The sequence below is a fragment of the Heterodontus francisci genome, chromosome 1 (genome assembly GCF_036365525.1).
Source record: "Heterodontus francisci isolate sHetFra1 chromosome 1, sHetFra1.hap1, whole genome shotgun sequence".
Lineage (NCBI taxonomy): Eukaryota > Metazoa > Chordata > Chondrichthyes > Heterodontiformes > Heterodontidae > Heterodontus > Heterodontus francisci.
The window spans coordinates 15,190,215-15,202,020 of NC_090371.1; the positions used below are offsets into that span (position 1 = coordinate 15,190,215).

The 11,806-nt window shown below is 41.3% G+C and overlaps 1 protein-coding gene across 3 annotated transcripts in view; it reads left to right on the plus strand.

The window, feature by feature from the left end:
- paip2b (poly(A) binding protein interacting protein 2B) overlaps positions 1–7,010 on the plus strand; it is a 99,684-nt gene extending 92,674 nt beyond the window's left edge. For all 3 annotated transcript variants that reach the window (XM_068028684.1, XM_068028685.1, XM_068028686.1), the window contains one exon: positions 774–7,010. In XM_068028684.1, the coding sequence (XP_067884785.1) occupies positions 774–830 (57 nt within the window). In that variant the 3' untranslated portion in view covers positions 831–7,010. The remainder of the gene's footprint in view (positions 1–773) is intronic.
- The last annotated feature ends 4,796 nt before the right edge of the window (positions 7,011–11,806 follow it).

An 11,806-nucleotide genomic window follows, 5' to 3' on the forward strand; every position in this document is an offset into this window, starting at 1 on the left:
GTGTAGAGAGAAACAGAGTTAACAGAGAAGTAAGTGGGTTCTGATGAAGGGTCACAGACCTGAAACATTAACTCTGTATCTCTGTACACAGATGCTGCCAGACCTGCTGAGTATTTCCAGCACTTTCTGTTCTCGTTTCAGAGTTACAGCATCCACAGTATTTTGCTCTTATTCCAGATTTTCACTGTTGTGGGAAAAGGTGCTTCCTGATTTCGCTCCTTAATGGCCGAGCTCTATTTTTAAAATTATGCCCCGTGTTCTGGACTTCCCTCACCAGATCAAACAGCTTCTCTGTATCTATGCAACTTCCCCAAAAGACTGTTAGCTGGAATAATTAGAATTTTCAGATTGATAGATTTTTGTTAGACAAGGTTATTAGGGATATGCAGCAAAGACTTTGAGTTGAGGTACAGATCAGGCATAATCTGGTGTTGGAACAGGCTCAAGGGGCTGAATGGCACGTTCCGGTTATTGTGTTTCAATCGGTGCCATGGATCCTGCCTCACTGCCCCCCACCCCCTGCTCAAGTCTCAACAAGCTGTTCAATCCTCAGATAGCACAGCTATGCTAGATTCTGTCCTCACCTAATGTGAACAGGCTAGCTTCCAAGCAGGGCATCACTGAATAGAAATCAGCTACTTCGGGACCCCATGTTCATGTTTTTCTTCTTAATTTAGGGTGTTGCCAGCTGTTTGTGCAGTTGATTTTAAAAATATTTTTTGTGACTGTATAACTGAACCACATCTTCTATTTTTCCTTTTTCTTCCCTCTAGAGTAAAAGTACCCTGAATCCTGACGCCAAGGAATTTGTTCCTGGAGTAAAGTACTGAAATTCTGAGAGTTTTGCAGGCTGCCCTCTGCTGGAGGAAGCAACAAAAAAAATACAATTTCTGAACACTGTGAAGCAAGTCACTTTTTAGAAAGGGCCTATTTGTTATAGATGCTATTGGATTACCCACCCTCTCTCCCTCCCCAACCAAAGACTTGTTTAGATTTACTTTTTTTTTGGCTTGGTTCAGCTTCATTGCAAAAATGACTTGGCCCTTTCACACTTTCTGATACGTGCGAAGCCAAGTTGGCATGCTCTTGCTGGTGTACGGCATTCCGTTTGCCACATATCACAATGTTACTTAAAACGACTGGTTTCATAGCTTGGCCGGTGGAGAAGGAGGTGAATTGAACACAATGCCAGCAGAATTTGCTCAGTTTAGGATACTCCGTATCTCATGAAAGATGAATTTAAAGTGACAGTCCCATTAAAAAAAAAATTAAAATTGGCTTAAGCAAAATAACAAAGCACTTTGCCAAAAGAAATTTATTCTAAAAAAAATTTAAAAACACACACGCGCACGCACACACCCTCGCCTCCCCCCAACCCTTGGTTATTTTGCTGCCTGATTATAAACTTCTGCCTCTTCCCTGCTGTACACAATATAGTATTACCACTGCCATTACAGGTAGTCAATGTTATGGTCTACAAGAATTTCCTTCTAAAGTAACATTGAAACTAGCAGTGAAGGGAACTTGCTGTAGAGGCTAAATATGTTACAATGCCTATTGTAAGATTTTATATGCATAGTATATGTATCTTTTTGGGTTTTTTTGAAGTGCAGCCCAAATGGGCTAACAAAACAAAAGGGATGCTGTTTGTCTAGAATGAGTTTGTGGGGACATCCTTTACTGACGTACAATTGGGTTGCACTTTTCACAGTTGGGGGTGGTGTGATGTGGGCTATGATGGAAGGTTGCCCAAGGTACAGAGTCCACAAGTGCTCGGCAAAGAGCTTTGTATCCAGAAAATACCTGATATGGTGATCCAGCTCTCTTAAGTTTTAGCTAAAACATCACTGCTTGTGTCGGTCTCGCTGGTGAAAATGGCACTGCTGTTGCAGCATCTCTCAGTCTGTCTCCCCCTGGGAAGATGATGCTTTCTTTCAAGGCTCGGATTTGCTTTTCTTTTTTTTGGTCTCGGGGACGTGAGTGCAAAAAAAAAAAAGTACTGGAAAGTAGATTTTTATTTTAAGAAAACAATAAGGTACATGGCTACTCTTCTAAAGCTTTGGTCAATGAAAAGTTAGGAAGTTCAAAGGTTAAATGTGGTTTTTAAAAAGATCATGAGTAAATTCTTTGGGCAATGGGGATGTGCAGGTTCAGGACCTGATGGTGTAAAAGTGTTTTGGCAGATGCCCTGATTTAAGTAGGATTAACACTTCATTTTTTGCACATTGTGCATCAGTGGGAGGGATCTTAAGTACTGAAGCTCACTTTTTTCATTTAAGTTCATTAAAGTCGAATAATCCATCACAAGGCACAGAAATAAGTGTTTGGGTTGGTGCAGGAGGATTAATTTCCAAATTGGAAAAATAAAAGTCTGATGCCCAGTTTCCTTTGTGAAAGTTTTTTAATTAATCCAATCCGACATCTGTTGTGGGCATGGGGCTTGGGACAACCTTAGTCTCCACTAAAGTGCTTTGGTCATTAATTTTTGGGTTTTGTTGCTGAAAAATGCTCTCTAGTGGGTCTAAGTGGATACTGAAGTAATGTGATTTTCTATGAATTTGACAATTTTGTGCTGGTCAGACTTCCACTTTTTCTAAACCCGTTCCCTTAAAACCATGCAGGTCCTGAACCAGTGGAGTTTTCAGCCCCAATAGTACTCATAGGTTTTCAAATATTGAAGTTGCTGTATTACTTCCTGAGCCTTGTGTCAGCTTATATTAACAAAAATGTGTTTTATTGCTAATAATTTAATGCTAGTTTTCCCCATTGAAAAACTTTTTAAATGTTTTTATTGCACCAATTTCCTGTTGCACCAACTGATCCCACAAACTTTGTTTAGTTTTTTTTGTGGCTGCATTGTGATTAGAGCAGCTCAAACCTCAAGGATGAAATCACTACTGAGATGCTTTGGCAATTTCCATGATAATTGATGGCATACTAACAGTTCTTTACTCTTCTCTCTCCCACCCACTGCTGTGGTTCTGAATTTGCAAAGATAGTGGAAATTCCATTATCGTTGCTTTAATAAATGAGCAAAATTTTTTACATGCTGTTATGCATTATATCAGGTTGTGACCTAATGCATCTGTTTATGGCTCCCTCACTGCCCTATTAAACAACAACACTTCAAACTGTCATTAATGAATCTTATGTATAATCTTCTGCATAATATATCTCTCCCTGTAACACTTTATTGGAAACTAACTCTCTTTTATAAACTGGATGGATATTGTATTATTCTGACAGCCAGCTCTTGACCCTTTAAGATGGATGAATTTGAAGATATTTGACTCTGTTTCAAGGTGATACTTTTGACTTTTTGTTTGTTCCCCTGGTGTCCTATCACACGTGGAATGATGGCTGGCTTCTATTTTTTTGCTCAAGGTGGATTACTGCTTAAAAAATGAAACACTTCCATTTTCACCATTCTGTGTTAGCATTAAGCACTTCTGAGTCAGTTGTAATGTGAGCCAAATGTTCTCCCCCCCCCCCCCCCCCCTCCCCGCACTTCAGTTGCAGCATGCCTTCAGGAGAATAACAGCAACACCTGCTTTGCACCAAAGTGACATTCCCCTTCTCCAAACTTATCATTGTAGCCCCTCAGTGAAGTACGAGTTGCTGCAGAATTGTGGTCACTTTTGTGCTGTATAGATGTCCACCAGGAACTCAAACTTATTTTGTTTAGGACCTTTAGTCTGGAGCAGGAACTTCAGTCCCATCAATCTGGAGGATTGGAAGCTACGTGCTGGAGGTAGAGAATGAGTTTTGGTCCCCTGGTGGCCCAGTGATCAAAGGCACTGCCCAGGGTACAAAATGATGCAGAAAAGGAGGCCCTAAATTCAATTCTCGGTGTGATCACAGTGGAGGGCATATCAATGGATCTTTTACTATAGGCTCTGCACCCCTGGACTAAAGGAAAGAAAGTAATATGGGATCCATGACCTAATATATGTCCACTCTTGATGGAAGAGTGCACGTATGTGAACTGTTGGCCGGAGCATGTTCAAGTTCAGCTGTGCTGACCTCCACAATTGAATAGTGTGCTTTTCATTGATGTTGGGCTTGTTGAAGATTGGTCACCTTTTTGAAGTACTTTTGGGCTGCCAGCACTGACAGACTATATTTCAGCATGAGTCAGTGCCTGCAAGAGAGGTGATTAAAATTTGAATGGGACTGTGGGGGTGTTTAGTAGGGAAAGTTCTGATATGACAATTCATCCCTTAGTTGAAAAATTATCCTTTTTAATATCTTTGTCTTTTAAAACCTAACCTCAGATTTTTTTTTTCTGAAGCTGTTAATCTCAGTCAATACTGCGTATTTAACTCTGCCTACCAGCTTGCCCAAAGGAGAAAAATGGAGTGTTGTTGCTGACGTTTCTCCTGTTTTGGATTATTCCAAAATATTGTCACAATCTTAAACATTCAGGGGGAAAAAATCACAGCGCATTGTCTGAATTTTAGTTTTGAGGAAGGTTAGAAAAGAGTTTTTGCTGCTTTAATCACACTGTCTGGAGGGAAAGGCAGTGCTGCACTTGAAACTAGATTAGCATATGTTTCATTTAAAAGAATGTGCAGCAACCATCTTTTCCCTCCCCCACCCCAACTCCCCCATCTTGAATCTTTAACTGGGAGACTATAAATTGTGGCCATTTGAGAATTGTCCCAAGTTTAGGTTTGTCTGGGATTTGGAGCATCGAGATGAATGAAGCAAACCTATATAGCAACATGGGTACCTTCTCTGAATAGCAGGTTCAATTTGCCCATATGTTACATCTGAAGAGATCTCTTGGCCACTAAAGATGTTCTTTTTAAAACAAAGTTTTCAGTAGTCATCCAAAATATTGCTAATGCAACTGCAGAATTTAACTTTAGCCAGGCTTATTTGAATCCATTAGGTTCTTGTGGCTATTTGGATGCTTATTTGGCAAATTGACAGGCGTTTCTCCTCTTTATCTCCTGTTTCCCCCGCCCGACCTTTGTTTCACCCCTGCATTGCTGCCAACTTAATATCTGTGAACGAGGTTCTGCCGAAGAAATCCAGTTTATACCTCACATGGCCTACACTGCCCATCACCTGGTTTCATACCTGGTTGTTCCAAGATGTAGCCAGATTCTTCTGAGAATTGTGGAACTCTTATACATGTGGATTCATTAGCTTTTGTATGCTTCCTATTTGTGTCCATGGTTTGAAACCAGAAACAAATAAGCGCTCCAAAGAGGGTACACCCTGTCCTATCCCACACTTAGCCTTTTATTTTCTCTAAAATTTCAGGGATAAAGAGAGGAGGTATTATTGTTCTTTCAACCCACATATTTCAAAATTTGTGTTTTTGAATTGCAAATAGATTACAAGTAACCCCCTAGGCTTTAATCAGTCTTGTATTAACTAAGTGGTAAGCCACATGATGGATGAAAGTTTTTTCACTCCTCCTCAGTTCTATGGTTCATGTACATCACTGCTGACTAGTTTACTGCTTGTATGTACACGGATAGCTGCTGCATTAGAACAGGACAGCATGTGAGGGGGAGCTGATGTTTAATGGTACAAGCATACCAGCTTTACTTTCTGATTTTTACAGAAAAAAACTTGGCGACTAAAGACAGCCATTATCCTGACTGCTCCATGCATTCAAGATAGATTTGTTTGCAATAATTAACCATTTTCCATCCAGGTTTGCCTGTATGTGTGGAAGAAAAAACAGAGTAAACTAAAACACTGGATTGTTTGACCTGTCAAGACAGTGTTGAAGTTCTGGGCTCTTGACCCTAGCTTCACATTTAAAAACTCTGCTGTGTAAATGGAATAGTTGGCACTGGTGCTAGAATTTTGGTCTCTTTCCCATTTGTGTTAGCTTACTATCTAAATTTTATTCTAAAATTGCATTTCTCTTGGGACAGTAGGTACTTAAGACATTTAAAGGAAGGGGAAAGTCTTTTTTTCATTGCTGGAGGACCACCTTCAGAAATCTTCGACCTTGCATCTGGAGATTAATTTCAACTTTTCTGACATTACAGCAGTGACTAAACTTCAGAAATACTTTACTAACGCTTTGGGATGTCTTGTCATGAAAAGCACTATAAAAATGCAATTCTTTTTGTCTCTGTCCTTTTCTTTCTGTCAAATTGTAAATCAATCATGGCCAAAAAAGGGAGAAAATGAAATAATCATACTGTTAAACAGTGTATAAGCTTGTAAAACCAAAATATTTAATTCTAATATGGAAAACATCAGTTGAACATAGGAATATATTATGTGATTTATTTTGTTAATTCTTTTGGATAGATCTAGCACCACAACTATGCATGTGGGGCAGGGTAACGTCCCATTATTTAACTGATTTTTTGTTTCTCTATAAGCTCCATTTTGCTTGCGCTGAGGCTGGCTATCTTCAAATCCAGTCCTATTGACGGACCAACTTGGCTGGTGAGGATTTAACTAAGATGGTATTTGGTAGATTAAGCCGAGGGAACCCATTAGCTGAGGTGCACGGGCATTAAAGTGCAGTACAAGCTTAGCTCCCCAAATGGATCCTAGACATCTACCAATGGCACTCTGTAACTAATTTCTGAGAGGTCAACTGGAAAAACCTTGTATCTCAGTTACCAACACTGCCCCTCCATCCACCCACCCACCTCTGGAAATTAGCCAGCATCTTTTCTAGCATGAATTTCCTTTGGCCCTGCCCTTCACTCCCTAAATAGCACTGTTCAGGATCTTAAATTGCTGCTGTGTATCACTGGCAATGGGTTCCTGTCCCATAAAATTCAGTTACACAGTATCATTGTTGCCATTTTGCTACCTGGTAGTTAATGGGTTGGATCACTCCCTGGGTAAAATTTGTTTAAACTACAGTTGCCAGCATATTTCTGTATTAATACCATTTCTGTATTAAAAATTTAGTTCTCAGCATTTTATCGAGACAAGGGCATTATCCGATTGTGTTTGCGGATGTATCGCCTTTGTTTATTGTTAATTATCTGACACAAGAGTGGAATAAACTTTGTAATTTACATATTTGTTTAGTCTGTTTTTCTTGAAATGTGCAGATACAAAACTTTAACAGGAATCTATTATAAAGGAAGTTATAACAGGACAATTAGAAAATAATGGTAGGATTGGGCAGAGTTGACATGAATTTATGAAAGGGAAATCATGTTTGACAAATCTTAGAGTTTTTTGAGGATGCAACGAGCAGAGTGGATGTGGTGTATTTGAATTTTCAGAAGGCTTTGGAGAAGGTCCCACATAGGAGGTAAGGAAGCAAAATTAGAGCACATGGGATTCGGGGTAATACTGGCATAGATTGAGAATTGGTTAACAGACAGAAAACAGAGAGTCAGAATAAACAGGTCATTCTCAGGTTGGCAGGCTGTGACTAGTGGGATACCACAAGGATCAGTGCTGGGGCCCAGCTATTCACTGTCCATATCAATGATTTGGATGTGGGGACCAAATGTAATATTTCCAAGTTTGCTGATGACACAAAACTAACTATAGGTGTGAATGTGAGTTGTGAGGAGGATACAAAGAGGCTTCACGGGGATTTAAACAGGCTACGTGAGTGGGCAAGACCATGGCAGATGGAATATAATGGGAAAATGTGAAATTATCCACTTTGGTAGGAAAAACAAAAATGAAGAATACTTCTTAAATGTTGAGAAATTGGGAAGTGTTGATGTCCAAAGGAACTTGGGTGTCCTTGTTCATGAGTCACTGAAAGCCAACATGCAGGCGCAGCAAGCAATTAGGAAGGCAAATGGTATTGTTACGGCCAAGTGAGGAGGGGGTCTGGGATTCCCCTCTTGCCCCTTCCTCTTATTTGACCACAACAGCGTTTATTCCTTTTAAACAATGGTTGTGCTTACCACCTCTGAGTGTTTTACCTTTTTCCTTTACTGTGATTGTGAAAGAACCAGTCGGATGTGTTTTCTTGAGTTTAAACAAGAAAGAGGTAAGTTTATTACACTTAACACTCTAACCTGATTTTTAAAATACTAGAGCAAATATGTTACACATTCATGCACACATTCACACGAGAGTCACACACACACACATACATACACACACAAAGATTACAGATGGAAAAATAGATTTGGTGGTTGGGTTAAAGTCCAGAACAAATGGAACTTAAATACACAGTCTGTGAACTGGTTGATCCGGTGGTCCTTGGCTGAAGCTGTATTCTTGAAATACTCACTGCACTTTGTGGTTGGCCTACTTTGCTTAGGGTTTCCTTGAAGGCAGAATTGTAGTTGGCTCTCTTTCCCCCTGGTCGCTGGCTGTAGCAGTTTGTAGGCTTAGACGGTCTACAGTCGCAGACAGTTTTCAAACATGATGTTTTCTGGGGACAGAGAAAGGGAGGCCTACAGCCTTCTCTGCTGCTGCCCACTCAGTTAGTGCTTGTCTCTTTGTGTAACTGTCTCTCATCTCTTCTGAGATGGACAGACGGTCACATGGTTCTCTCAATTCCCTTTGTTTTTAATGAGGTGCCAAGTCTGAAACCCAAAACCTTTCTCGGGTGGGGGTTGTCAGGGTTTACCCCTTAAAGGAACATCTCTATTTAGGAATGCCTTGAGATGTCCCACTAACGAGGGTGATCTACTGAGTTAGTCAAAGCATTGTTCTGGCTGGGCTTTTTAGGCATATTGTCTCCAGTTCAATCTCCTGGTATTTCGGATGCAAATTGCAGTGGCCATCTTAGCTGCTAGTTTTTTAAAAGTTAACTTGTAGGATTTTCCCATTAAAAGTCTAAGTTTCCAACTGATAAAATTAATATTTCTCATTTGGCATATAGGGTTTTCTTACAGTATGTTGGCCTTATTGCAAGAGGATTTGAGTACAGAAGTAAAAATGTCTTGCTGCAATTGTATAGAGCCTTGGTGAGACTACACCTGGAGTATTGTGATAATAAAAGCAAAATACTGCAGATGCTGGAAATCTGAAACAAAAACAAGAAATGCTGGAAATACTCAGCAGGTCTGGCAGCATCCGTTGAGAGAGAAGCAGAGTTAACATTTCAGGTCAGTGACCTTTCATCAAAACTGACAAATATTAGAAATGTAAAAGGTTTTAAGCATGTAAAGTGGGGGTGGGCAAGAGATAACAAAGGAGAAGGTGTTGATAGGACAGGGTCACAGAGAATAACTGACCAGAAGGTCATGGAACAAAGGCAAACAGTATGGTAATGATGTGCTGAAAGACAAAGCCTTTGTCCAGAGAGGGTGTGAATTGACTGTAAAGCAAAAGCACTCCAAGCACAAACATTAAAAAAACCAAAACAGTGGGTTGGCATAGTAGAAACAAACTAAAAAAACTAAAACAAAATAACCAAATAAAAAAGGAAAAAGAAAAAATAACTAAACATAAAAAAGAGGGCCTGTCATGCTCTGAAATTATTGAACTCAATGTTCAGTCCGGCAGGCTGCAGCGTATCTAATCGGTAAATGAGATGCTGTTCCTCGAGCTTGTGTTGATGATCACTGGAACGCTGCAGCAATCCCAGGACAGAGATGTGAGCGTGAGAGCAGTGGAGGGGGGTGGGGGGGCCTTGAAATGGCCAGCAACCGGAAGCTCAGGATCATGCTTACGGACTGAGCAGAGGTGTTCTGCAAGGCGGTCACCCAATCTGCATTTGGTCTTCCCAATGTAGAGGAGACCACATTGGGAGCAGCGAATACAGTATACTAAATTGAAAGAAGTACAAGTAAATCGGTGCTTCACCTGAAAGGGGCGTCTGGGGCCTTGGATAGTGAGGTGAGAGGAGGTAAATGGGCAGGTATTACACCTGCTGCGATTGCATGGGAAGGTGCCGTGGGAAGGGGACGATGTGGTGGGGGTAATGGAGGAGTGGACGAGGGTGTTGGGAAGGAAATGATCCCTTCAGAATGCTGACGGGAAGGGAGGGGAAGTATTGTGTACAGTTTTGGCCTACTTACCTAAAGAAGGATATATTTGCTGTAGAGGGTGTGCAACGAAGAATCACCAGACTGATTCCTGGGATGGTGTGATTGATAATGAGAGGTTGAGGAGACTGGGCCTATATGCTGCAGAGTTTAAAAGAGTGAGCGGTGATCTCATTGAAGTATACAAAATTCTTACAGGGCTCGACAAGGTTGATGCAGGAAGGATTTTCCCCTGGCTGAATATACAATAGGTGGTAGGACCCTAGGAAGTTCAGAGGGCCTTGGTGTACTTGTCCATAGATCACTGAAGGCAGCAGCACAGGTAGATAAGGTGGTTTGGAAGGCATATGGGATACTTGCCTTTATTAGCCGAGGCATAGAATAAAAGAGCAGGGAGGTTATGATGGAACTGTAAAATGCTAGTTAGGCCACAGCTGGAGTACTGTGTACAGTTCTGGTCACCACACTATAGGAAGGATGTGATTGCACTGGAGATGGTACAGAGGAGATTCACCAGGATGTTGCCTGGGCTGGAGCATTTCAGCTATGAAGAGAGACTGAATAGGCTAGGGTTGTTTTCCTTAGAGCAGAGAAGGCTGAGGGGGTTGCTGATTGAGGGATATAAAATTATGAGGGGCATAGATAGAGTAGATAAGAAGAAACTTTTTCCCTTAGCGGAGGTGTAAATAGCCAGGGGGCATAGATTTATGGTAAGGGGCAGGAGGTTTAGAGGAGATTTGAGGAAAAATCTTTTCACCCAGAGTGTGGTTGGAATCTGGAACACACTGCCTGAAGGGGTGGTAGAGGCAGGAACCCTCACAACATTTAAGTATTTAGATGAGCACTTCAAACGCCATGGCATACAAGGCTACGGGCTAAGTGCTGGAAAATGGGATTAGAATAGTTAGGTGCTTGATGGCTGGCGTGGACACAGTGGGCCGAAGGGCCTGTTTCTGTGCTGTATAACTCTATGACTATAGCTGGTGAGTCTCGAACCAGGGGACACAGTCTCAGAATAAGGAGCAGGCCATTTAGGACCGAGGTGAGGAGGAATTTCTTCACTCAGAGGGTGGTGAATCTTTGGAATTCTCCAGCCCAGAGGGCTGTGGAGGCTCAATCGTTGAGTATGTTCAAGACAGGGATCCATAGATTTCTAGATATTAAAGATATCAAGGGATATGGGGATATTGTGGGAAAATGGCATTGAGGTAGATCAGCCATGATCTTGTTGCATGGCTTGAGGGGCCGAATGACCTATTCCTCCTATTTCCTATGCTAGAATTTATAGCACAGAAACAATCCATTTGGCTCAAATGCTCCATGCCATTGTTTATTCTACACATGATCCTCCTCCCACCCCTCTCCATTTAACCGTATCAGCCTATCCTATTCCTCTCCCGCGTGGTTTTTCTAGCGGCCACTAAAATGCAACTATATTAGTCACCTCAGCCACTCCCTGTGATACAAGTTCCACACTTTAACCACTCTCTGGGTAACAAATATCCCTGAGTTAAAAACAGAAAGTGCTGGAAATACTCAGCAGGTCAGGCAGCATTTGTGGAGCGAGAGAAGCAGAGTTAACGTTTCAGGTCTGTGACCTGTTATCAGAACTGTCAGAATAAGTTCTGATGAAAGGTCACAGACCTGAAATGTTAACTCTGCTTCTCTTTCCGCAGCTGCTGCCTGACCTGCTGAGTATTTCCAGCGCTTTCTGTTTTTAGTTCAGATTTCCAGCATCTGCAGTATTTTGGTTTTGTAACCTTGTGTGTTGTTTTTGGGGAGACGGTGGCATAGTGATAATGTCAGTGGGACTAGAAGTCCAGAGGCCCAGGCTAATGCCCTGGGGATACAGGTTCAAATCTCACCATGGCAGCTGGTGGAATTTAAATTCAATTAACTAATAA